Raw genomic sequence first — 27,139 nt, 5'->3', positions numbered from 1 at the left:
AAAGCATCAATCTTACATGCATCCCATTTTTCCTATCTTGTTCCCATGAGCCCAGTATATTTAGTGTTGCATTTGAATCAAGAACTTTATTAAAATAAACTCTTGTGTCATAGGAAGCCAACTTGAAATCAGATTATGAAGCTGATGAGTTAATCTTTATTTTAAACCAGGATCCTTGGTTCAAATGGAATATTAAGTGGAGATTCCTTAAAAGTGAAAATATACTCCAGCAATGTCTTCCCTCCCATGGTTGCATGGGAGAGAAGGAAGAAAAGTTTGGAAGCCCCAGACTTTGCACACTGGGGCTCATCCACATAGCTCTAAACTGCTGTTTAGTGTTAAGCAACGCATCTGTAAGCTCTAACACTTAGTGCTGTGCTGAAAATTTCTCCCACATTTTAGATGCGGTTTAGTCATGCTGGCCACATAACCCGAAAAAGCTGTCTGCGGACAAACACCAGGTCCCTCGGCCTGAAAGCGGAGATGAGCACTGCACCCCATAGTCAAATTTGACTGGACTTAACCATCCAGGGGTCCTTTACCTTTTTTTACCTTTACGATTCAATCAAAGAGAAATATATCCTGGAAAGAACTCTTCGGGGCACCTTGCAGTGATAAGGTAAGCTCAGAACCACATGCCAGCCAAAATTCTAAAGAAATTCCAAATTAGTTTTAAAGTGCTCTGAGAATGCGGCAGGAAACTGGAAGCCTGTTTCACACAAGGTAAAACTGGAGGAGAGCTTTGGGCAGTATTATTAACCCTATAAAGAAGGCTGGAGCCAAAGCTGAGATATAGTAGTTGGCCCAGGGCAACACAGCCTGTTCACAGGCATGTTGATTCAAAAGTAAACCCTACTGATTCCAGGAAGACTTAGTCCCAAATAATTAGATGCAGGGCGGCAGCCTGAGCAAGTTAATGATTGGTGTTAAGATCTGAACTGGGTATATTCAACATTCTTAGCTTCTGAACTACACTACTGTGAACTCCCAGCTCACAGAATGGCTTGAAAGAATGCTCCGTGCAACTAACTTGAGATTTAGGCACTACACTGAATAAGATGAAACCCATAATAAAGTAGAGAACAAGTCCACCAACAGCTATTAGTCAGATTACCCAAACTGACCCACTGTGTTCATAGAGTTTGAAAGTAGATGATTCAGAAAACTCCCTGAAGCCAAGCCAGATTTAGGGCTGGGCAACACTTGGGATGAGACTGCCTAGGAACTCTCTGTATGTCACCTCGAGCTCTATTGAAGAAAGGTGGGAAATTAATCTATTTAAAGAATCACCATTTGTAGGGAAACAAACCATGGGAGAAAGAGTGGTTGCTTTCATTTCCTACTTGTAAGCTACCAAAAATGGTTCCGGATTACCACTTTTGGGAACTCTTGGTCTGATCCAGCAAAGCTCTTATTACAAGAACACTGGAGTAAAAGTTGTTTTTGAAAGCCGGGTTAAGTTGCCAGGGCTTGATAAAAGTGGCACGCATCTCCCTAGATTATCGTAGCAGTCAAGTTTAGAGGAAGCTTCCCCTCTGCACCTTCATAGAAAGTGATGAAGAAGCTAAACAAGCTGTCAGTAATCCAAAGGAGTCGCTGAATCCCAACAGTAATATTGCTGGCAAGACGCAGTGGTGATATTTGGTGGAACTAGTGTATCCACTCCTATTCAGGGCTTTATACTCTTCACCCCATTCTACCCAAGGATAGCAATGACCACTATTGCTCCCACTGCAGCTCACCAAACAAGACTGGACCGTGTCCCACCTGACAGCGGTTCTCAACCTGTGGGTCCCCAGATGTTGTTGGACTACAACTCCCATCATCCCTGAGCTCTGGCCTTGCTAGCTGGGGGTGATGGGAGTTGTAGTTCAACAATATCTGGGGACCCAGAGGTTGAGATAGGCTGCATTAGAAGATGGCTGCCCAATAATAGCCTATGAAAACTATTTTACCCAAACAACAGTTGTTTTGAAGACTCCTCCCACCCTTCAACGTACATCAGTTGTTCAGTGAAGGGAGTAGCTCAATTGGAGAGCAGTAGCTTCCAGTGTTCGAAACTCCCATTGTTCTAGGCACATTTTGAGACAGGGAATTTCATTAGCGCGAGCAGTTTCTGAGCTCTGGGCACAGTATTGCGCCTAAGATTTCAGATTAAAACTGCAGAGTGGAAGAAAAGGAGGGCCTTTTTCTGCCTCCCCACTTCCAGCTACTCTCTGAAGACCGGAGACCCTCTTAAGAATAATAGGGGTGGGTGGGGAGGGGAAGGACTAGACCATGAGAAAAATGAACAAAATATTTTAGTTGCAGTTCATTCATTTTCAGCTTTGTATTCTTGTTATTAAAAAAGCATGCCTAGACATTCCGTTGTTGTGCCCATAACCTAGGTTTAAGGTGCCATTTAGCTACACTGGTAGCTTTGCTTGCAGGAGGTCCCAGGTAGGACAGAGAATGTTCCCTGGAGAGCCAACCTGTGCAGAAATTACAGTTAAGTGGACTAGTGATCTGACTTGCTATAAAGCAGTTTCCTATGTTCCTAAGAATATTGGTTGGAAACCAGCTTCCTTGCCTATACCAACTTCTCCCAATGGGCACTAAAACTGTGAAGAGCACATTCTATGCATTCATCACACTTTACTTCAGCTGAGCAATCACACTCATTTCCATAAAACAGGAGCAAAGCTGCACTAGTTATTTGCTGTTAAGAAGGAAACTTGGCATTCTGTGGGTAATTCTGACATGCACTGACCTGACGCTACATCTCTTTAACAGTTTTAACGTGCCACACTCCCTATGCCACAGTCACATATACACTTACCTAAGAGCAAACCCAACTGAAAGCAGTGAGACTTACTTCTGAATACACATGTATAGTATTGCACTACTAATATCACATCCACACCCAGTCTGGCATGTTTGGAAATACGATACAGATTTACTGAAATGAATTTTATTTCACACTGAATATAGGCATGCTGAGACGGCAGTCTTGATTAAGCCAACATATATTGAAATGGAGGGTTGATGTGTTGGAAGGCCTCGAAACTCATTTCCCATGGTTTTAGCAGTGGGTGTAGTACAAGACATCACTACGGCTAGACAGATCATCTGAGAGTCACCTAGAAAGTACTCTGACAGGATTCCTACCAGCCGAAGGTCGGGGCAGCTGGGTACACTTGCCACGGATCTTGGAGGGCTAAGCTGGCTGAGGGCCCCTCACAGGGACCAGCTGCTTTTCTTTGAGTTCATAACTTTAGTCTAACTTCCACCCTGGGGCCCAGACAAACTCTGCAGGGGCCTGCAACCAGCAATAGTGAAAATGGGAAAAGTAAAGGCAAAGGTAAAGAGACCCCTGACCATTAGGTCCAGTTGTGGCCGACTCTGGGGTTGCAGTGCTCATCTCGCTTTATTGGCCAAGGGAGCCGGCGTACAGCTTCCAGGTCATGTGGCCAGCATGACTAAGCCGCTTCTGGCGAACCAGAGCAGCACACGGAAACGCCGTTTACCTTCCCGCCGGAGCGGTACCTATTTATCTACTTGCACTTTGAGGTGCTTTTGAACTGCTAGGTTGGCAGGAACAGGGACCGAACAACGGGAGCTCACCCCGTTGCGGGGATTCGAACTGCCGACCTTCTGATCGACATCCTAGGCTCTGTGGTTTAACCCACAGCACCACCCGCGTCCCTAGGTGAAGCAGCCAACAAAAACAGAATGGAAAACCATTAAGGGAGTTCCAGAAAACAAGTTGAGCACTTTCATCACAATTTACTGGCACAAACTAGTGAGTGAAAATAGAAAAATATCCTTTTTCCACTTTAGTCGGTGGGCCAACCCAACATTTGGGTCTTTATTTAAACGCACACTGAACAACCCATAACACTTGTAACACAGAGTCTCGTGGCACCATAAAGACCAACAAATTTATTACGGCATATGTTTTCACGGACCACAATCCACTTCGTCAGATACGTAATATATAATCCTTCACGCATTTGATGAAATGCTTTAAGATGCCACCAGTTGCTTAAGCTATAAAAGACTAATCCTAACACCTTAGATTAAGACATTAAATTGTTTTTTTTCTACCCTTAACCAAGCTATCTTTATCACACCCAAACATGCATAAAAGAATTCAGACAGCCAAATCAAACCCAAACACCAAATCCATTACCTTTTAACGTTTTTATACCAATGGCATAAACAGCTCTAAAGTACCGTATTTTTTGCACCATAACACTCACTTTTTTCTTCCTAAAAAGTAAGGGGAAATGTCTGTGCGTGTTATAGAGGGAATGCCTACGGGTGGCATGCCTACGGATTTTCCTCCTCTAAAAACTACGTGCGTGTTATGGTCGGGTGCGTGTTATAGAGCGAAAAATACGGTAAGTGAACTGAGTATCTGCTTAGATTTCTAAACTTTTCCAGAGCTGACAAACAGCCTCGTCGCAATGACCTTACAAAACTAGTCATGAGTAAAAGTGGAACTTGAGGGCGTGTCTCCCCCTCCTCAGTCCCTTCCCTGCGCACTAGTATCTGTGTCAGAATTCTCGTTACATCACAATAAACACTTTGAACATATTAAGTCTCATAAGCAGCAAAACAAACACTGGGGTTTTCTGTGTAATTAAAAAAAAGGTGCAACACTTAAGGGAACTTAATTTGCATGTATTTTTAGAAGGGACATGCCCTGTGTTTATATATACACAGCATAAAAAGACATGAGAGAGAAGCAAGGATAAAAATGGAGGCACAACGAGAGAGTGAACACAAAATATATAGCATGCTCTGTGGATGAGAGAGTAGTGCCTATATAAAATGAAAAATGCCACATCATTGATTCCTGGTGGAAATAAACCGAACTACTGTTTCTCACACTATTGCACCATTGCAAACAGACATCTTAAAAACAAAATAATTGAGGGGGGTAAAAGGAAAAAGAGGGATTATCGATTAACGCTTTTGGGCTGGGGGTTGAAAAGGAGTCATATGCAGCACTATTTATGCCATGTAACATTCCAACAAACAATAAATTTTTTTTAATAGTGCAATTTGACAGTTTAGTGGGGGGGGGGATTAGGTGTGAGACTACAGATCAGTTGAATGAGTTCATTCATCTCAGATTTAAATGTGGAACTTAACAGGACTGTCACCCAAACCAGCCCACACTGGACTCCAAAAAGTTTTTCGAAAATGGCTTCTTGGAACTAAACAATCCATAGCCCAATTCAAGCAAGGCACCGTAGGATGAAAACAACAGGTTAGCTTTCAATTTTACTGAAGATCCTGCTTGCAGCTAAACAACTGCTGTCAAAATTGTGCCTGAACCAAAATACTATAATATTTATTAAAATGCTTTTAAAAAGGAACTAAGTAGTTCGTAGCACTTTTTTTAAAAAGTATGTGCTTGATACAGTGTTATGTTTACACAAGTAATATAGCATCTGAACTGTTTACATACCAAGGAAAGAGGGTGTTTGGGGACATGCACAATGTGCAAACATTTCATTAAAGAGAATTTCATTTAAGTACCAGCGAATTAATCCAAACTTGAACCACCAACTGGTCCAAACTGAGGGATGCAATACTATGCTGTACACTGTGGTTGTTAAGCACTTTTTCATTTTCATAATATTTACCATAAGAGTATAGAAACATTCCTACAAAATGTTCATTCGACATCCATAGAATTAAATCCTATCACATGCACAAGAAGGTACACAATATGCAAGCCCCCAAATAATACTGATGCACTCTATAGTTCAAAGACCACTGACACAGTAGGGCTAGGTCTTTTGATAAACAGATCTTCGGCATATATGTATGTCCCCTACCATAACTAGAGACACTCTCTGAACATCTGGAGTTTGGGTGGCAGAACATGGCTAGAGACTGCTGTCCGTTCTTGTATTCACTCTTCCCATTTGTCCAGTGGAGCCAGAGCTATATGACCTTCAGGGCAAAGGGAAAAACTAATCACTTTTCACACATTTTTGCCTGTGAAGGTGTCAGAAAATGTTAATTTATTTGCCTAGTGCAGGGGTCAGCAAACTTTTTCAGCAGGGGGCCAGACTAAATTTCTTTTGGGGGGGGGAATGAACAAATTCCTATGCCCCACAAATAACCCAGAGATGCATTATAAATAAAAGGACATATTCTACTCATGTAAAAACACGCTGATTCCCGGACCGTCCGCGGGCCAGATTTAGAAGGCGATTGGGCCGGATCCGGCCCCGGGGCCTTAGGTTGCCTACCCATGGCCTAGTGTAAGACCTTTTGGGTCTATCGGGGCCAAAACAACAGCCCTAGATGTTAACCAGTCTGTTTGGCACATAAGCCAAACAACTTAAATATTACTCTTTTCAAAACAGACTTGTGAGACAAACTCTTACACACACGTTTCTAGTGAATTACTAATGTGGGCCATTTTCTGTAAAACGCCTCCTTTCTACAGATAACTGCCGACAGCTCTGCCTCTTTGGTTGTGCGGCATTTCTGTGATGTGGAAAAGGATGCACTTACAACAGTAGATGAGAGAAGCACAAGTTGCCGGAAAAAACCACCATCATATATGAACATATAAAGGCCAGAACAGTGTGCAGGTACATTGTGTACATATAAGAAAGGAACATATACACACTCTTTGCGCTGTATCGTGTATCATACCGGCAGTGATTTTAAAACATCTCCTGTTTTCCACGCATATAGGTCTCATATATTCAGATATTTACGCTCCCCGTTTTAGAGCAATGCTACTGCCAACTGCCAAGCAGGGGGGGAAGTACACAAATCAAAATATGTTACCTTTGTTCAAACAATACTGCTGTTCATTATATAATAGAAACTGTCATACCTAATCTCTCAGGAACCTAGAAATAGTAGATTGTTGGGCCAGAGGTGATTTAAAATGGTTTGAGGCAAAACTGAAACATAGCATTTAAGTAAATCTTGCACAGGAACATAAGCACAATTGATGAACTTTTTGTATCATCTTCCACGCATAGGGTTTTGAGCCGCACAAATGAACTATCAACACCGGGAAGACACAAGCGTTGTATATCCTACATGCCTTGAGGAAGATATGTTTTCCAATCCCTCCTGTTATCAAAGTGATGAATTTAAGTAACATTTAAAAAGAGAATTGGAGGAGAGTAGCGACACTCAGTATTCAGCCTACTTGGAAGAACTCCCAGTTAAATTCTATTAAAATCTGTATGCAAAATGTTTCTACACTATACTATTTCAAGATTACAGCATAAATTTGTTTGATATTATCTACAATTGCGTGATAGGCACCGATTTGGGAATTGGAGTGCTTCCCAGTTTTAATTGGTAAAAAGAGATGCAAAACCAGATCATAATAAACATAACTCCTGCAGATTTGTGTGTGGAAAAAATTTGATTTAAATACAGAGAAGTATTGGATACCAAGCAAATTTATATAAAGCCTGATCTACAAATCAGTTAACATAAAATGCTAAAATTAAAGCAGTTTTGCCTCACTGCCTTCAATGAGAGTGTATCAACTTAAATCATATACTTCATTACAACTGCCTTGCCGATCCTGCTGTTATTATATATAAAATATATTAACAAAGAGTTGAATGTCTGCACTTCCATCTCATAGGAGTGGGTGATCAAAGGTTAATAACCATCTAAATTTATTTTATAGCCTAAAAGTACAGTTGTACCAGCTTCCGCCCCCAAAAAAAAACCTACATGCCAATCCTAAAATCAATATGAAGCCCTACTCACATCAAAATGAGTTTTCCCCCAAATGAGAATTAACAAAAGCAGCCCAACAAAAGCCTTCTACAAATGAGAATATTCTCGAATTAGAAAGACGCTGAAATGAAAGTTCAAGAGCAAAACTAGGGTTTGAACTCCAGGGACAGCTGACATTTTAAAAAGAAGTGCCACTGAATTATAGCTCTCTACTTCTGGGTGGGGTACCCATCAAATGGGTGGAGTGCCTCCCCTAAAGGAAGGAAAAACTGGCACACGCTAACTTGGCCTTTTGAAAGATTTTCTAATTTGCCAACAAATGAAGTCTCACACCAACTTCACCCATGAAGCCTCTTGCCTAATCCAGTTGCAGACAAGATAGCTCGGGCTGGTGTGAAAAGCCCAACTGGGAGAATGGAAAGAGGAAACGTGATTGTGGAAGATGATAAAGCAAACAAGTTTTTAAAACCCCAACTTTTTTAAAAAAATAAAAAGTTAAATTACTGTCTTATGCAGCATGTGTTAATGGTCGACTGTTTCCTGTCTCAGTAGATGTTCGACTTTCAAAAGAAATATGAAATAAGTAGCAACTGGGGGTTGGGGAGAGAGAATGAATCAATTTATTTTAAATTGTGCTTGGTTGTTTTGGAACAGGCTAATCACCCCTTTTGCCCATGCAATTTTTTTCCCATTGTCCACCTCACATGTTTCTTGCTGTAGAATAATAGGTGTAAATTATTCCTTGACGTTGCTTAAAAGAAGAAGAAGAAGTAGTACTAACCGGCCTGAGAGTAGCGATTATTAATTGAAATTAATACAGATTGATTAAAGAGGAGGGACGAAAAGAGCCGTAACATTTTTTAAAAACTTTGTGGGGACACTTTCCTTTTTCTCAGCAAGTCTGAAGTTAGTATAACCTAAAACGCACCAGCATTCACAAAATGCGTTCGGAGAAACGCAGCAAGGCTCAGCAGGAATGATTTTTTTTATTAAGAAAGAAAAAAAACAGGAATAAAAATAACTGCATCAACAGGGTCTTTCTTCTTCAGGCTTCAAGCCCGGTTTTACTTGAGTTCTTTTTTAAAAATGGCAGTTAGGCCACTAAAACCAATCCAGAACATTATTAAAAGTTAAAAGCTACCAATTACTTCTGTCTGTTCTTTTAAAGCAAAGTTTGGCATTACGTCAGTCGGTTTAAAGAAAACAAGAAAAAGAGGGAGAGAGCGCGTGCAAGAAAAGAGGGAGAGAAAGTTTCCTTCTTGAATAAATAAAACCACCAGGGGAAGGTGTCTAGCCACTTGTAAAGGGTTTATAGCACTTTTTAAAAGAGCTAGGTACATTTTGAAAAATTAAAATATTTTTATCAACTAAATTTTGGGAGGGAATGTAAATTTTAATCTGGTTTCAGGAGGGGGCAAAAAGTAATGGGAGAGGAAATCTTATTGATTTGCCTACAGTGTTGGAACTGGAGTATGTCTGTGCAAACACACAAAAAACGCTGATTGAATAGAACACGCAAGGAAAACTTTAGCACAGTTCATTTCCCCCCAATGGAAAGCGGTTGTTAGAATTTTACTTAAAACCTATCTCAACCGCTTAATATTTCAAAATCCCTAAGTGGCATGCAAAGAAATCTAACACAGAACAGTACGACAGTATCATAAACACAGAGGTACAAGCATAAAAACAGTCAAACAGTATTGTGAAGTAGTTTTTAATAATAATAATAATAACCCAACAGAAATCCATTAATAAAAAGGTCCAATCTTACGGGTCAAAGGCAGCCTGGGCAAAAAGATATGCCTTCACAAGAAGTCTGAAGGAACTGATGGATGACGCTTCACATACGGCAGAGGGAAGGGGCAGAAATCACTCGTTTTGGGGTTACCGTCCTGTGATATTATGTTGGCTGCAGTGCCACAACAGACTTTCCCCAGATGATCTTAAATGATCAGTTTAGCAAGGAACACGCAGCCCTCCCACGTTCCACATGCGTGCCTTGGAGTTTGTACATGCATGTGTCTCCTTTCGGTTATCAATACTAACAAACGATGTTCTTCAGGCAGGCTATTTTATGGGATGATTCACATCCTAGAACATGCCCAACTCTGATGGGGAAATTATGCGACACTACAAAGCGGGCTACTAAAGGCAGCAAAAGGTTTCCACGCGCATTTTTGTGGAGCCGTACGGAAAACCATGCTGAATTTGGGACACGTGGTGAGGAAAGTTTCTTTAACATGTTATTCTCCCTCACACACACAACATTGCCCCCATGTAACTTAATAAGCTAGCCACCATTTTCATGGACATCTCAGAGATTCATTCACACACAGAGACTACGGAAGAGGCTGCAAACCAGGCAACTGAACTAGTGGGAATGCGCAAGTGATGTTCAGGTGAGTGAGGCTTTCCAAATGATTCCAGGAACAATTGCTAACGATTACAGGGTTCCCCTCTCTCACACACACCCATCAAGAAAAGAAATTTATATTCAATATCCCCGTGGAATACTGCCCAGTCGCACGCACACTTCCCTCTAATTTTTCCGGCTGAAAAGTGGGGCATCGGGCCACACAGTTGCAAGCTATAACTGTACACTATCATTTTAAATAATAGTTGGGGAAAACTTTTAGGACAACCATTGCTGCAGGTCGCTGACACCAACTTCCACAAACCCTTCTAAATAGATAGCTCCAAAGACACTTATATAAAGTAATGTGAATGTAAATCTAAAATTAAAACCCAGTTACACCTTTAGTAAATATTTAGAATACAGTGATTTAACTGTTTTAATAAACTGTAATGTGCCCACTATAAACTGGATCCCTGACTCAGACTTATTTGAACTAATAGAGTCCCATGCGCATTAATATACTCTACTATCATAAAGAAGGGTATAAGATTATTCAGGTTTTTCAACAGAATTGGGATTAAACTGGTTTAAATCCAGCCATTTCAAATCTAGGTGAATTATGCAAATAATGAATCACTGTACTAGGATTTCTAGCACAATAAACCTAACATATGTTTACTCAAAAGGAAGCTCCATTGCTTTCAATGGGGGATACTGCTAGGTAAATGCGCACAGACTATAGCCTTAAACGAATTCCCCCTAAAATGCAATGCGCATTTATCTGGGAGTAACTCCCATTGAACTTTATAGGACTTACTTCTGAGGAGACATGCCTAGGTCTATGCTGTCAGGCTGAAATCTTATGCAGTTACCAGGAAAAGTTCCATTAAACTAAACCTTGTATCTGAGTAAACATGCATAACATTGTGCTCTTAATCCTATTGAAGTTCATGGGACAGCTTTCCTTGCTTGTACGCACTTTTTTCAAAAGTTGTCAAAAGTCAATAAAACTAAACAACAATTGGGTTTCCTTCTCATCTTCCATTAAATTGAAAGTAATCACAGAACTATCAAAATTTGGGTGGAGGTTTTAAACTGTCACAGCTAAATCATAACTCTGTTGTAACAATATATAAGGAGGAAGTTCAGAAAGCATAATACAGATTTTAAAAATATCCCCCTTTTAAAAGTGTGTTTGCACGTACACTCACAGCTTAGAATAAAACGTATATTTAGGAACAGACAAATATAAATACCTTATTCAGTGGTATTGATAAGAAAAATCAGTGGATCAATCAACTGAAGGTTAAGTTGATTAAATGATATCGTGATGTATTAAATCTGTGGGGCTGAAAATTGATTTTGTTTGTTTTAATCCTGCTTTCACTGTGCTACTGAAATAAGAAATGAAAAGGAAAATATTAAAGATGATCCTTCTTTCGAACAAGTGGAAGCTGTCTTCCAACATATCAGAAAATTGCAAATATGCAGGTGTCTTGGAAATACGCAACTGTTAATCAAAGAGTTAACTAATCAGTTAAAAGGTAGATAATTAATCGCATGAAATTATTTAACTGACTGACAGCAATACTAATAGTTGATAATAGCTACCAACACCTGAAAAAGGCAACCCCTAGACTTCCTTTTAACCTGAGAACCTCAAAAGGTTGAAACTCACCAACAAAGACTTTCTTGTGTTTTTAGGGGGGCGGGGGCGGGAAATACAGTTGTATATTTGAATTACTCACGTTGTGAATTGCGAGGTGTAATACTTGGGACAGAAAACTCTACATTTATGGTTACCCAATATTGCCAAAAATACAAATCTAAACTACCTTACTAGTTGTCTTGAGGAAACTAAATTAAGCAAAGGCAAACAGCAAATGGAAAGTTGTCAGTCTGCTGGAATGAATAGCTTCATTTTACACACAAACCAAAAATCAGAATATCAGAATATATTGCTGTCCGGAGCCAATGCTTTAACCAACAGCCTGATCCCAAAAACATTACGGCAAAAGTTAAGTTTCACTGAATTCGGTGTGGAACTTAAATCCACCCATGACCATGGCCCACAAGTTTCTTACAAGAGAAAGCACATTAAAAACGTCACCAATTCCCACTTGGTTTATCTGTAAACAGAGAATTACTTTTTTCAGACTCCCAACCCGACATGTTAGAATACGTTTAATTATGAACTTCCATGAATATTTTGCCATAAACTTTTAAACGACGTTTAGTTTGGTGCATTCAGAAACGACAATCGAGATTGTCAACTGTAGCTACAGGTAAGATCTGATAAGGTTTCAATTAACGTTATTACTTAAGAATTGTCAAATATCGATAGGTCAACAGTATATACATTCAAACACATACAAAACAAACTTTGAAGCTTTCACTGCTTATTCCGTGCAAAAGTAATGGTGATACCCATGCTCTTAACTTTCATCAATATTTCTAAAGAAATTTCTGAAATTATTAACTTGTGCACACTTCTACCTTTCATAAGGTGAAGGTCACTTTCAAATGGCCACACAAAGCATAGAATCATAGATAGCAAACTATCTTCGAACCACGACAGCAAGAAGGAAGTAGTCATTGAGACCTTAAGGACTGGAAAACGTAAGACAGTCCTTAATGGTTTCAATCAACAAAATATTGTCTGAATGCTGAAATCTAATGAGCAGCCACTGTCAAAAGCTCTTCAACAATTTTGCTTTTACTGTCTTTAATGAGCAGAGCTTCAGCACGCAAGCGGTCTATATGTATAGAGGCACATTCTTCAAGCACAGCAGATATGGTGCATTCATTAAGGCTGAAACACTGTGCACATTTACTTTGAAGTAAATCAGTAAACTCAGTAGAACTTACTTAGACTCTTAGAACTTCATAGGAATAAACAAAATAATTAAGTACCTCGTGCTGATACACACACACAAACACACACACACAAAAGTTAAAATAACAGTGTTATTTACAGTTAGAAACTATACACAGTGCTATTCCACAAATACTTGGAAAAGCTATTGTTTCCTTTATGAGATAAAGGCATTTTTAAAAAGCATTCTAAGGAAAGTATTGGCTAAGCTGGCTCGCTGAAGCCTTAGATCAGAGTTCTGCAAGTGCTTACTTTGAGCAAGGAATTTGAATGCCATCAAACTACTCTAGAGCAAATCCTTGCCATAACAGCTTATACTTCACAAATGAAAACATATATGTTGAGGCTCAAACACCTAAAAACTATACCTGCAAGGTTTTTAGCGGGGGCAATTACGATACAATATCTTTATAAGAATAAGATCTACCATTTGATTATTGACTTAAACCTCCAAAATGTATTTTGTGTAGTGAAGTATTTAGCTCTATCTTCAGTACATTTTATTGCTTTCTGATCTACCTGAGATCACCTCCTAATCCAAGAAATGTAGTCTGAAAACTACGAGAAAACTATCACAAGCTGGCTTTAAGATATAGCATAGTAAACTGAGGGCTACATTTCCTCCTCTTGGAGACAGCTCTAAACTTAATGATCTCCCTTTTGATTACGAATATGGCACTGAAGGTTTTGAGGATTTCTATGAAGCTAATGGTTGGTGATGTGTCCTCTAGAATACACAGCTTAACCAACTTTTACATCTTTTTAAAAAGAAGGAAACAGAAAGGCCTTTATGTCTTCTTTTAAAGCGGGGGAAGTGAAGTGCTCCATTTGTTTGGATTAGCTATATTTGTAACAAACTTTCACTACAGTTGTAAAAAAAAAATAAAAAAAAACCTTGCAAAATGTTGATATCATTTCCAGACGGCTTTGTCAGCTTCACGATTTACAGGAAATAGTTGATGTTCTCATGAAAGCCCTGCATTTACATCCATGAGCAATGGGACTTGTAAAAAAAAAAAGTTTGTTTTTTTTTTAATTAAAAAACAAATCTTCCTTTAGAGTTTGCTTTTCCTAAGATTCTAATTTGTCACTGTGGTGAAATGCTTGAAAAGGCTTTCTCACCTAATGGACTATGTGAAGATGAGGACAAGCTGTGCCTTCTCTTCAGAAAGGACAACTGTAAACTTAATTCCTTGTTTGTCCCATTCAGGAACTAACTTTTACCAATGAATTGCACTTTACCATTTGTAACACTTGCCTTTTGTGTTTTGTGTGTGTGTGTAATATTTAAAACCACGAATGCCAAGAGAAGAGCAAATGAACTCTTCCAACAGCAACGTAGTGTTAAATATGTTTAAATAAAAAGGAAGAAGAAAACACAAGTCCCATCCTATCATTATTATTTACTATGATCCTTAGCAAGCAGGAGCATTCACAAGGAGCTCACGTATTCACACACAAAATAGCTGTCCACTAGAATGCTGATTCCCAATTCCCACTTGCACTTTTTCCTCAACTGTATTTTTTCCAACTTTGTTACAGTACTTCCTGCTCATTGGCAAAAGGATGAATGGAAAGAAGGTTCCTTATGAGTCCTCGTGTTTACTCCATCACTTGGCCTCTGACTTTTTTTTCTTTTTCTTTCCTTCCTTCTCTTTCAGTCAATGAAATTTAGAAGGCTGACATTTGCGGATTGGGGAAAAAACATAGCAACTTACATTGATATGTACGTACTTTGGTTCTCTCAATCTTTTTTTTTTTTAAAGTTGCTAAAGGCACATTGTTTACCGGAAAGTGGTTTAAAATAAAAATAAAAGGAATGCACTAACTCAAACCTACCCAAACATCAGAGGAAAATTCTCCTGAACAACAGAGCACAAGTCGACCCTGAGAAGTGCTAGTGAAATCTAGCAAGCGTCCCTTTATGATCAAAGGCAGAGATTAGAGAAAGGGAGGGGTAGAGACCTATGGGGTAGAAAGTGTCAAGTTTGCACAGTACCCCTTCCACACACACACACACCCCAAAAAGGGGGGGAGAGCTTCTTCTTGGAGCTTTTAATAACAAACCATCCCACTTGCCTCCCCTCAGTATGTTTATCCCAAGTTACTATCAGAACAACTGCAATCTTTCCTTCTTAAAGTATTAGGAAGTTTCCACCTCTCCATTCATTCAGTCCTTGGGTGGGGGGGAAATCTGCCACATGGATCTCAAGTGTAAGCAAATTATTGCTGGGGGGGGGAGTCCTGAAAATTAAACGAAGTAACTTGTAGGAACTCATCGAGAGCTGAACAGAGGTCCTGGCCTTTCAAGGGAGAAAGTTTTAAACTCATTTAAAAGATGTCGTCCCTACGTAGCACCACCACATCACCTTTTCTTTTGCTGGGGGTGTCGGTGGTGAGAGATCAGGAGAGAGTGCTCCCCTTCCCCATCTCCTAAACGCATATATTACACAACGCAACACCCATCACACTTCTCTCCCCATCCACAAGTTACACACACAAAACGCAAAAAATAATAATAATAAAGTTTCCTCGCTCCCCCCACCCCGAACTTACTACTTTTCATGATGGTCTCCCTCTTGAGCCTGGATTTTTGTCACAGTCCCCATTCTTTCCTTTTCTTCTATCCTTCTAAAAGAAAGCAATTTCCTCTGGGAACAAATCACCAAGGTGCCAAAACTCTGGAGGGTCTCTGCACTCTCTCTGGGTGCAAGATTGGCAAAACTTTTCTTTTTAAGAATATCTCTGGGCTTTCTTCCCCTCCACCCCTCCTTTCCTTTCCTACATTTGGGGGGGGGGGGTTGGAGGAATTAAATCAAAGCTATGCACGTAGGAAGGGAGGGGAGTCAGGAAAGACACCGGGAGCTTTAGAAGTTCTTTTCGGGTGGGGGGCGGGAGAGAGGGAGCGCAAGGGGGAAGGGCTTCCCTTTTTTTCCCTTCTCTCCTCGGCTGCTGAACTTGACCCCCGCTGACTCCACCACCAACAGGGCTACTGCAAGTTTTCAAGTCGCCCATTTCCCAAGCATCAACACATGGTTTTGACCCACAAAAGCCAGGCCAAGCAGAGAGGGAGGGAGGTTTTATTTTAAAAATAAATTGCAAAATTTTTTTTTATAAAAATAAAAAAAGCCTCCATGCACTTTCACTTCTTCTTTTGCACTATTTTACAACACCCCCTTCTTTACAACACCACCAAACTCGCCCCCTCTTTCCAACGCACCCTGGTTTCGGAGCTCTGATTTCTCATTGCGCACGCAGACATAACGCACACGCGATATACCATTTGGAGAAGATCCTTTTTTATAAATAAATAAATGAAAAAACCGGAGTCACATACGCAGTGATCGCCAGAAGCAGGAAAGGATTTGCGCGCAACCGGCCCCCCACTCCCCTCCCCTCTTCTTCCTCCCCCCCCCACCTCCGATCTCCACCTCTCCTGCCCTCCCCAACAACCACACACACACAAAACACAGCCCCTGATGTTGTTCTTTTTCAAACCGGCCCCCCACCTCCCCACAGGCCCGGTTCTTTTAACATCTCCCACCGCCGCCACCACTTACCTGTTGATTAATCAGCAGTAATAATAATAATAATAACCGGAGCAGCTTGAAAGATGGTGGAACTGTCGCTTGAGCCATGAACCGTCTTTCTGTTGTTTGCAACAGAGTTGATCTTGGATTATTTTGGAAGAGGTGGAAAGCGGGGGGGGGGGTGGTAAGAGAGAGAAAGAGAGAGAGAGAGAAGGAAGGAAGGAAGGAGGAGGGGGGAGACAGGAGGAGGAAGACAGAGAGAGAGAGAGGGAGAAGCGGGGGTTAAAAGCAGGAAGAAAAAGAAAGGGAGGGAGAAAGAGAGAGGGGAAAATAAAGATTTGCTTTTACAACCCCCCCCCTTCTCGCCCCCTCTGCTGATGGGGAGAGAGAGAGAGAAAGGGGGAAGCGCAAAGGAGGACCTGGATCTGCCTGGTTATGTTTATGAAAAAGGAAAGAGAGAGAGGGAAAGAGAGCCTGGCTTCTAGTGGCACAAACAAGCCCCAAAAAAGGAGGAGGAGGAGAGGCGAGGAGGCTTTTGGAGATTGCAAGGAGATCAGCTCTTTATCAGAAATGTTATCGCTTGTCAGGACCTCAGTCTCCGAGCATTACGTCAGTTTCAAGACACCAACACTATTAATATCAAAGGGAGCCTTAGCGAGAGAAAAGCGCCACCCCAGACGGAGAGCCCTTAAAGAGACAGTGCAGGCGTCCCCTCTCGCCGCTGCCGGCCTTAGCCCGGCCTCCTCCTCCTCCTCCGGCGGCTCCTCCTCCTCCGTCTCCGCTCGCTCGCGCAATTCGCAGCGGCGGCGGCGGCGGCGGCGGCGGCAGCAGCCCCACGAGGCGAAGGCGGCCGGGGAAGAATCACATCATTCACACGTCTTTGCCCCTGACGGCCGGGGAGAGGAGAGGGGGGAGCACCAGCAAGGGGGGTGGGGTGGGTTCACTTTTGCAAAAGGAGGGAGACTTTCTCCTCCCCCCCAAAAAAACAAACTCATTTTTTTAAAAGGAAAGAAAAAGAAATGCCCCGCACAGGAAGTTTTCAGAGAAGCTTTTGCACCCAGTCAGCCCACTGGCTGCCTCAATGCTGGCAGAGGCTCTACGGTTGTTTAAAATGGGGTGGGGGGGTTCCCTACCTGGAGATGCCAGGGCTTGAACTTGGGAAATTCTGTATGCAGTGATGCAGTGCGAAAGAGCTGATCCTGGTTTTGCATTGGGGTGGGGGGGCCTTGTCTAGGGTGGTGCAAGTTTGGGAGCTCACCTTTCCACAGGAGGGATCGGAAGAGATCCTCAGCTTGCCTGCCTTGGGAAAGATGGATTTGGAAAAGTCACAACATGAAAAAGAGCCTGCATGCAGTTTATGGTTGGAAGTCCCTTGCTCTGTGGGGGGAAAGAGAGAGAGACTTAGGAACAGCCCAAATCGAGAGTTGGTTAGTAGTGCAAGTAACTTTCGTTTGCTTGTTTTTCATATTAGGTCATTCCTTTTTAATGCAACCCTAAGCAAGACGCCGCATGAACAGCAGTGCCGAGCCCCTGAAGGGTTTTATCATATAGGTGGTGTACAGTTATATACAGTATGCTCTCCTATGGAAACTTCTAATTAACAAAAGTCAAATTCCCTGTACTGTAAATTATCAACCATCTATGACATTTTTAAAAAAAAAAAAAACCTCTAAAGAAAAATTCTCTCTGAAACAATTTTCAATGTGAAACGAGGTGGTGCTAAAAGAAGGCAAACATTTGTGGGACACTTGTAGAACCTTTCCCCCCTTCCTATAGATTACTTGCTGTGATGTGCTTCCCCTTTGTAATACATTTTAAATTGGCTTCAGACTTCAAGCAGTCGTAATCTAGTTTATTCTCGCTCCTAGTAAGAGATTATCCAGCCAGGAAGCATGAAGAAGCTAATTATTAGCTAGACATAAAGTTATTTCGCACAAAATGCGTTTCACTTCGTATACAATGTTTCCCTGAAAAGTGTCCTTTTGGTGGTGGGGAGGGGGCACAACTAAAAATATTTCAATTTAGCAAACAAAGCAAAAATTAATTTGAAATAAACCAAGGCCTGTTTTGCTAGATTAATCGTTTGCTTATCTTTTGTATAATATACTGGAAGATGTGTAAACTAACTCATTAATTCATATTCCTCCACCACCACCCACCCCACAAGCTTACTTATGTTCTTTTGTAGGTTTTGTCTGATAAGCACTTCATGAATACGAATGCAATAATTCACAGGCAAGAGGTGAACTTGTGAGGTAAGTAAAATGTAGTTGCTTTATCTGACATATAGCATGTTACTTTAAAGAGGGAGAGGAGAATCATTACATGATGTGGAGGACTGATTATATACTCCATCACCAGAAATTCAGTTGGGAAAGCTAAGAAAGGTAATACTCATATCTGTGGTGGAATTTAAAGTCTGTTACTAAGGACTATTTGCATTTTTAATGGTGGAATAATTTACTGTAGTACATTGCTAATATCTACTATAAGCACTCTTTGGGGAAGCAGGATCTGCACGTTTTATTTTATTAAGCTCTAAATCCGATTGCTGAAGAAATTTTAGACAGAGACAATGTCTGGAATAATTTACGCAAACAAGGACTGGCGTTCATTTTTCCATCAATAAGGTTTTAGAAGACTCTAGAATACTTAGTTTAAACTAAACTAAAGTCTTGTCTCTAGGTAACTTGTGACCCAACATGCAAGTAAGTTAATCTGGTAGCATCATGTTAGGTTCAGGAATATGAATCAGGTGAAACAGTAGGTCCCTTGGGTTAACTGGGTCATGGGTTCGACTGCGAGGGAGCAAACTGAATATGCCTGAACAAGCTTGTCAGCTGGCACTGTGAATGGAAAGTCTAAAACAAAAAATAAAGGTGATTGCTTCTTACATGCCCCTGGCACTGATAGAATCAGGCTTTACAAAAATGAATTCTGTTCCCTTTCATATGGACTTCAGTATCATCACAAGGTGATTTTGAAAAAGAAATTCTAACAAAGGTTCAAACAGCTCAGTCTGTAACTTTGTCCCCAATTTCCCCAGATATGAATTCACTTAAAACTATTGTGTAAAATTACTGATAACTAACACATCTTACCATAACCACAAACTTTTTGAAATGATGCACATATCCTTTCCAACATATCACTCGAACAATAACTCCTAAGGATTTACATGGCCAGGTTAAAAAACGAAATGCTAGAATGATCCCCACCCAACACACACATCTCTACTTCATAAATAGTAAGGCCGAGCTGTATTATTTTCCAGCAGGAAAATCCTGGAAAAACTGTATTAGCAAAGCACCTCTAAAATAGTCTATCTAACATCTGCAGCATTTTCCCTTAAAATAAACCAAATATCAAAAGCAGGCTAATTAATAAGCAGCTAAAGTTAACTGGGAAAAGAGCCACAAAGAACTTGATAAAAGCAAAAACAAAACAAAGATGCAGCAAAGTGTTTTGGGTTATCTTTTTCCACAAGCAAAGTTATTTATTTATGAAAAAAAATACAGAGAAAATTTCTACCTCATGCTCAAGGCTTTAGCACATGCTTCTGATTGGCACAATATGTGGATACACAAAGGGCCTCATGAGGTCCATTTAGTTAGCCTAAAATAAATATTTCCAACTCATTCTTGAGCTCAAATAATAATTGCTTGATTGTAACTTCTAATATGCATGGGTCAGTTATTCTATTGTTTCTTTCAAGTACTTGTCCATCTGTTTTTGAGACCCTAAAGATCTAAATTATATAAATTACATAAAGCAAGATACTGAAGGGTCTTTTTTATTCTGCTGTCCAGTACTGTCAAGCACATCTATTTTGTTTGTTTGCTTTAATTAACAGACTATTTGTTTTCTTTGAAACCAGGTTACCCACAAAGTGAGACACTTTTTGCAGCAGGAGTTCCAAAATGTGTGGGTGACTTATAATGAATATAAACATTGATCAGTTCATCCAGCCAGATTTATAAAGTTTTTTCCCCCTTCTACGGGAAGGGGGGTGGAAACCACAAAAAGATTTAAACGGAGGTACAGCCCAGCCAAATTTAAGCATTTCCCCAGTTCCATTGCTTTCAACGAGAGTTAAGCATCGGTTTAATTTTAGCCACATTGAAATCAACAAAACTAGTTTCTTAACTCGTATTCCGCACTGAGACAAAATAGAAAGACCAGTGACGGTTACATCTTGAAAGAAAACAGCATAGTTGCCTTTGTTTATCAAGATGAAACAGCGTGCCATCTATGCCTTTATTGTTTAATGCTGAGGAGGAGGGGTGGTTTTTCCTCTCTCTCATCTTCTTGTAGTTTATTCAACATAGATACAGGCAAGGATTAGCAGTTAAGCACAAGCAAACGTGTTTTACAATTTCAACCTTTTAGTGCATAACTTCCTTACTTAAACTACTAGAGCCTATAATCACAACGATTTTACCTGATGGAACACGTTTTTCAGAAATATAATCCAACTGTTTATCCTAACATGTCATAAATTGCAATTCTCCCCAAAAGCCTGTAAGACTGACATCCATCGCTCTTAAAACGCCTATTGCCTTTGCAGACACATCATCAACAAAGGATTTCTCCATTATTATTCCCCAACTTAGTTAAATACGAGTTCTGAGGTTGCCTTTGCTCAACACACGATTGTCCTGAAGGCCATTTTGAGGTCATCCGTGTTCACATCAGGCACATGACAACCACACAGCGAGTTGACTGTTGGGTGGCAGATGAGGGAAAAAAAACCCTGGAACCTGTCCAGGCCCAATTTTATGTGTGAAAGTTCTGTAAAATTTTGCTTTATTGTCTTCCTTAATTAGGATTTATGAGGAGCATTTCCTTAAGTGTCACAGTGTTGTGTTGCAACGTTCTTGGGAATTTAAACACCATCACTGGCAAAGTGGCATGCAGTTGGGCCACCTGATTGCAGTGTGCATTCAGGGTGACATGAATCTCTCAACAGCATTTTGGTACAGAGCTCGAGAGTTGCTCCTGTTTAACAGGCAGGGCCCCTGAATTCGATGCTGAGGATCCCCTTGAGGAGATTGATACCTGACAAAGAGCCCAGGCTTTCCATGATGCTGGAAACATCACCAAAAAACCCACAAAACTTCCTTCTGTTCTGAATCTTTCAACATTCAGAGATTCTGATGACTCTAGTTTCTAGTATTACGACCAAGGTAGAAAAAGTTCCCTATCTACTTTGTTTTTCTTGTGAGCTCGCCAGAGGCATCTTACTGTCCTCTATTAGAAATGGGTTGCAGGGCAAGATGAATCTTTGGTCTGATCTGTTCTTCCATTCTGATAAGACGATGGCAACAACACAGAGGTATGCATTTCATATGTGAATTAGCCAACAGGCAGAACTTTCTGATCTGCCAGGCATCAAGTGCTTAGTAATCAAATAATAAACAAAGGTATGGGGACATATATATTTTTAGTCAGGCCAAAGGAAAATTACATTAAATGAACTGTTCTGATAATGTAAGCGGCAGCAGAAACGGCTGACTAACTATGGAATAAATTTGTCAGTTTAAATTCTAAGCCAGAACACTTTTGGTAGAGAGTATTTTTATTACGACTAGTACAACTATTGTTATTATTTGGACATTAATTTAGTAGCTGAGGATACTGTGCAGTTGTTTGAGCAGTTATTAAACAAAGTGACATATAGGATTAATACAGTACTGTGAATTGTCAAGATCCTGAGGATTCTGCATCTTAAATTGCATATGCAGAGGCAGACTGTATTTAGCACGGAGAGTAGTGAATAGAACTGTCCTTGAACCTAGTGAGATCTGGGTTCAACTCTGGACTGGGCCATGAAACTTACTGGATGACCTTGGGCCAGTCACTGTCTCTCAGCCTAACCAACCTCCTGAAGGCAAAATTAGTTCACTCTTTGCAGATATGCCGCCTTCGACTCTTTTGCAGCTATGTAATAAATGCATATGCAGTTCAATCTTGTGCATGTCTATTCAGAACAAATCCTCCCTAAACTCCATGTGGATTTCTCCCAGATGCCTGTGTGTAGAAAAGCAATCTTAATTAATTAAAGGAATAAATTGCACATTTCTTTCCTCCGGAACCATCAGTAGACTTTTGGCTTCTGTTCTGCACATTAGGTGGCAAACCTCTCTCAGTTATTGATTCATTTATATGGATCTATAGCACACAGACCATGCAATTCCAGGTCAGGTTATGTGCAGTTTAATATAGCAAATATTGTTTGCCTAATGCAAACAAACCAGGACTTCACAACATCTGGTTTGGGACTACAACTCCTGTTCACCCTAACCAGTGTAGTCAATGGTCAGGGATGATGGGAGCGATATTTTCTCAGCTTGGAGAAGATTGCACTAAAACACGAAACAAAACGTGTAAAACAGCAAAACCAAACCAGCAATGATACTGCAGGATTAGTGCTGGTGGATAATTCTGATCTTATCCCAACTCCCTAAAAGAAGGCCTGGGCAAAAAAAGGATTGTCTTGAATCACCACCACTACATGCACAATTATGGGGCCAGGCACACCTTGAAGGGGAGGGCTTTCTACTGCAAAGGAGGTCCTCTCATGAACCACCACCCCATGAACTTCACAGCATGGCAGATCTAACAGCAGTGCCTCTCCTGCAGGCAAGTCTATATGGGAAAGTCAGTTGCTATATTGTACTATTCACTGAGAGCCAGTATAAAGGCAAAATGCACTGATAAATAACTAATTTTATTGAAGGATCACTTTGTGAGGGGGGGCAAGAACTTTTTCCCATCTGAGAGCCACATTGCCTCCTGGGCAACCTTCAGAGGGCCACATGTCCGTGGTAGGTGTGGCTAGCGGCAAAAACAAGCTGAGGATTGAATGTGAATGTTACCTTTGTACAGTAGCCTATTTCTATACACACACATCCCTCTGCATCCTCCACACAGACAAGCAAGAAGCATTGTTAGAGTTCAAGGACAAATTCCAGCCAGACAAAGAAGATTGTGAGTTGGAGAGGGTGTGTGGCTTAGGTTCCCACTCTTAGGATAGGAGGTAACACACTGGAGTCATCACATTATTACTGTTTCCGTTCTATTGTGTTGGCAGGAGGCAGCCAGCTGGCACTCAGTTTGCCTTGGAGTGTTCCACTGCTGATCCCTATTCCAAAATATTATTTGACCAAAATGTTTCTATAACTATGAAACCAGAAGATGCAAGGCTCTGATAAGAATACACTTTGAGACACAAGAGGTTTAGGAAATGGTGCTATTCCAGTTTCAACATATATATTGTAGGACATCCAACAGGAAATAGTCTCCCCCGACCCCCAGTCCCAGACCACATTTGTATTTTTAATTTATTTTATTTTTATACCACACTTTCCCCCATGGGAGCCTATGTGCTGAGCTGCATAAAAAGCCGATCTATACAACAAAAACTTACTTAAAATACATCCTTTAAAACTGAATACAAATAATACCAGCAACTGAGATAGTGATAGACCAGAATTCCCCAGCCTGTTCTATGGATGTTTGCTACTGCAAAACTCCCACCAGATCCAGCCAGACCCAACCCAACGTCTTCCCAATGTTTTGGTTTACAGCTTCTATCAGCCTCAGTCATTGCAGCTGAACTCTAGGTTGGCGAATGCTGCAATATAGAAGAGATAGAAATTTGGGTAAACAAAATATGACCTCCATCTGGCTGAGCACCAACAATACAGGAGATGGACACACTATCCTGGGGCGGGAGTTCCACAAATGGGGTGCTGCCATGGAGAAGACCATGTCTTGAGTCACCACCCGAAATGCCACCCTCATCCGTGGCACCACCACAACTACTGAGCAACTCACAAAGTATTTGAAATAATATAACATAGGTTAGATAGTTTGCCCAATACCACCATTTTCTTGTAGTTATTTCTAATGCATAGTAAAGGATTAAAACACCAAAGATTCTTCCCAGGTTTTGATCATGTCTTTGAATAAACAGAGGTCCTTCATAGCTGCTCCTGCTAACTGGTAACTTTTTTCCACAAGTGAAAACCTTACTCCAAAATTACAAGGAATGTCAATTCAATGCTGTACATTTTTTCCTGTTTTTCCTTACGGCTCACTTATTTAAAACATTTTTATCTCCCACAAGGCAAATAAAGGGTCCCAGAGGGACTTGCCAATGTCAGTGATAAGAGACTCAATTCCCAGAGGCTTCCAGTCTAAACAACATGACAGAAAGGATACGGGACTGGGGGAACCAGAGAACTATTTCTTACAGAGTTCTCATAATGACCTTCTGGGATGGAAATAATTTAAGGAGAGGAGCAGCCAAAAGTTCCTGGTCTTTCAGCAGAGCTAACCTGAAATCCCATCTCTCTCCCTCTCCTTTAGCCTAAAGAAATGGCTCCTGATGATAGCTGGGGGAGGAACCTGAGAAACAGGTTCAACAATGCATCCGGTCTAATTTTTGCTCAGTGAGGGTCATGTCCTTGTAAAGATGCACAGGGTAGGATCTCTGGCAATTATGTCATACAGGCCATCATTGGACAACACTGGGAATGTCTCTTCTTGGAGATTAGGCAGGCAGTAAGTGTTTGGTGAAGCTGAGGCTCCAGTACTTTGGCCACCTCATGAGAAGAGAAGACTCCCCGGAGAAGACACTGATGCTGGGAAAGATGGAGGGCACAAGGAGAAGGGGGTGACAGAGGACAAAATGGTTGGATAGTGTTTTCGAGGTTACCAGCATGAGTTTGACCAAATTGCGGGAGGTAGTGGAGGACAGAGGTGCCTGGCGTGCTCTGGTCCATGGGGTCACGAAGAGTCGGACACGACTAAACGACTAAACAACAACAACAAGTGTTTGGTGCTTCCAGTTTGGTGCTTCCAAACTTACCTATTTGGCTCAGGCATTTCCAGACTGTACTGCCAGTTTTCAGCACCCTGACTGCTGTAATTGATACTATTTTACTGATATGTTTTTTTACAGATAGGTTTAAGATTTGTTGTTATATTACAGTGGTACCTCGGGTTACAGACGCTTCAGGTTACAGACTCTGCTATCCCAGAAATAGTACCTCGGGTTAAGAACTTTGCTTCAGGATGAGAACAGAAATCGTGCAGCGGCAGCGGGAGGCCCCATTAGCTAAAGTGGTACCTCAGGTTAAAAACAGTTTCAGGTTAAGAACAGAACCTGGTTTTTTGTTTTTTTTTCTTGTAAACCACTTTGGTACTCTCTAGAGTGAAAGATGGTATAGAAATAGTAAATACGGTAAAAAATGTTATTCTGGCAATATCTATCTGCTATCATAAGCAAATTTTCAAAGTCCATCTAAACCTTTTAAAAAAAATGTTTACTATTAAAATGCACAATTTTTTCCAGATCATATTTTTTAAATGGTTTTGTATATGGATTTTTAAAATGTTTGCATGGTTTTTAGAAATGAAGCTGATTTCATGGTTTTTACACTTTTTTAATTATGGCTTTCACTGTTTATAATTGTATATTTTTAAGTTTTATAAACAAACTTCATTATATCTCATATATACGCAGTCAATAATTACAAAAGATAAACTACATATAATAAATACATTATAAATGTTTTAGTTAATGTTATATCACATAGAAAAAACTGCCGCTCACATTTATGTTATATTTATTTTTCATAAATTCAATAAGAAGGTTCCATTTATCTCTCAGATTTTCCCTTTCTTGTCTGCTTTCTTTTACTCTAATCAATTTCATAAGCTCAAACATTGTTACCCCTACAAATTTTTGGTCAGCCACTCTTTCACTGTTGGTGGTGACCTATTTTTCCTTTTTTGTGTGCAGCTAGCATGCAAGGAAGTACTATTAAATTCCATATTAAATCCTTATGGATTATTTGTGTCTCTAAATGCCTTAATAAAATTATCAGGGGTCCAATGGTAAAATGTAAGATGTTATTAATGATATTATCTTTACTACCTCTCCCCAAATGATTTAAATTATTGCACAGGTCCACCAAATATGTCCCATATCCTTTTTTAAATATCCACATTGCCAATCCTTTCCATCACACATCTTAATGCTTACATTGTTTTTATACATGGAACTGTTTTTAATTGTTTTTACGCCATTGTTTTATGGTTGTAAAGGTTTCATAAATGTATATTTTATTGTAACCCATACTGGGACCTTATGGTAAAGGGTGGAGAAGAGATGTTAAATGTTTTAAATTATTTGAAATTTGAAATTATTTAACATAATTTTATTCTTTTTATTGGCAAGGCTCCCGTGTCTTTAACAGCAACTTGACAGGGAGACAAGAGAAACGTTTCCTGGAGTGATGGACAAAAGCAGAAACAGTAAAATAAAAAATAATATTAACAACCCTAGGCATGTCTGTACACACCTAGGAAGCTGCCTTATATTGAGTTGGACCCAGTGCTTTTTTCTGGGGGGTGGAACGCAGGGGGACGCTTACCCTTCAACATTTTGTGATCTAACGCGAAAAGAAACTAAAATTCTTTTTAAAAATTAGTTTCTTCTCTAGCACGGTGAATCATCAGTTCCGTTGAACAGCACTGTGTATCGTCAGTTCCGTTGCTACCCCCCCATGGCAACCTCATTTCCTGTTACGGTGTTTCCTGAGTCTCGGACGCAATGAGAGTACCCCTAAACTTTTTTTTTTTTAA

The 27,139-nt window shown here is 40.4% G+C and overlaps 1 protein-coding gene and 1 long non-coding RNA gene across 11 annotated transcripts in view; one reads left to right on the top strand and one right to left on the bottom strand.

The window, feature by feature from the left end:
- TRPS1 (transcriptional repressor GATA binding 1) overlaps window positions 1-17,269 on the bottom strand; it is a 238,835-nt gene extending 221,566 nt beyond the window's left edge. For 2 of the 6 annotated variants that reach the window (XM_053395410.1, XM_053395413.1), the window contains exon 1: window positions 16,514-17,269. Coding sequence is in view for 1 of the 6 variants with exons in the window: in XM_053395414.1 (XP_053251389.1) it covers window positions 15,510-15,519 (10 nt within the window). In the remaining 5 variants the exon portion in view is untranslated. Of the gene's footprint in view, window positions 1-15,509; window positions 15,785-16,513 lie in introns of those variants that run through there. The other 4 variants (XM_053395411.1, XM_053395414.1, XM_053395415.1 and 1 more) reach the window with 3 other exon arrangements.
- Window positions 17,270-17,889: 620 nt separating this feature from the next.
- LOC128417133 (uncharacterized) lies at window positions 17,890-22,577 on the top strand. Of its 5 annotated transcripts, XR_008331383.1 has the most exons (4): window positions 17,918-18,034; window positions 18,672-18,738; window positions 20,361-20,405; window positions 21,310-22,577. It is a non-coding gene; the product is annotated as an uncharacterized LOC128417133 (long non-coding RNA). The 5 variants fall into 5 exon arrangements; XR_008331381.1 differs by lacking the exons at window positions 17,918-18,034; window positions 20,361-20,405 and adding an exon at window positions 17,890-17,910; XR_008331382.1 differs by lacking the exon at window positions 20,361-20,405.
- Window positions 22,578-27,139: the final 4,562 nt, after the last annotated feature.

The sequence above is a fragment of the Podarcis raffonei genome, chromosome 7, assembly GCF_027172205.1.
Source record: "Podarcis raffonei isolate rPodRaf1 chromosome 7, rPodRaf1.pri, whole genome shotgun sequence".
Classification (NCBI taxonomy): Eukaryota; Metazoa; Chordata; class Lepidosauria; order Squamata; family Lacertidae; genus Podarcis; species Podarcis raffonei.
Note: the sequence above shows the minus strand (reverse complement) of the source record. Positions and strands in the feature narration are given on the sequence as shown.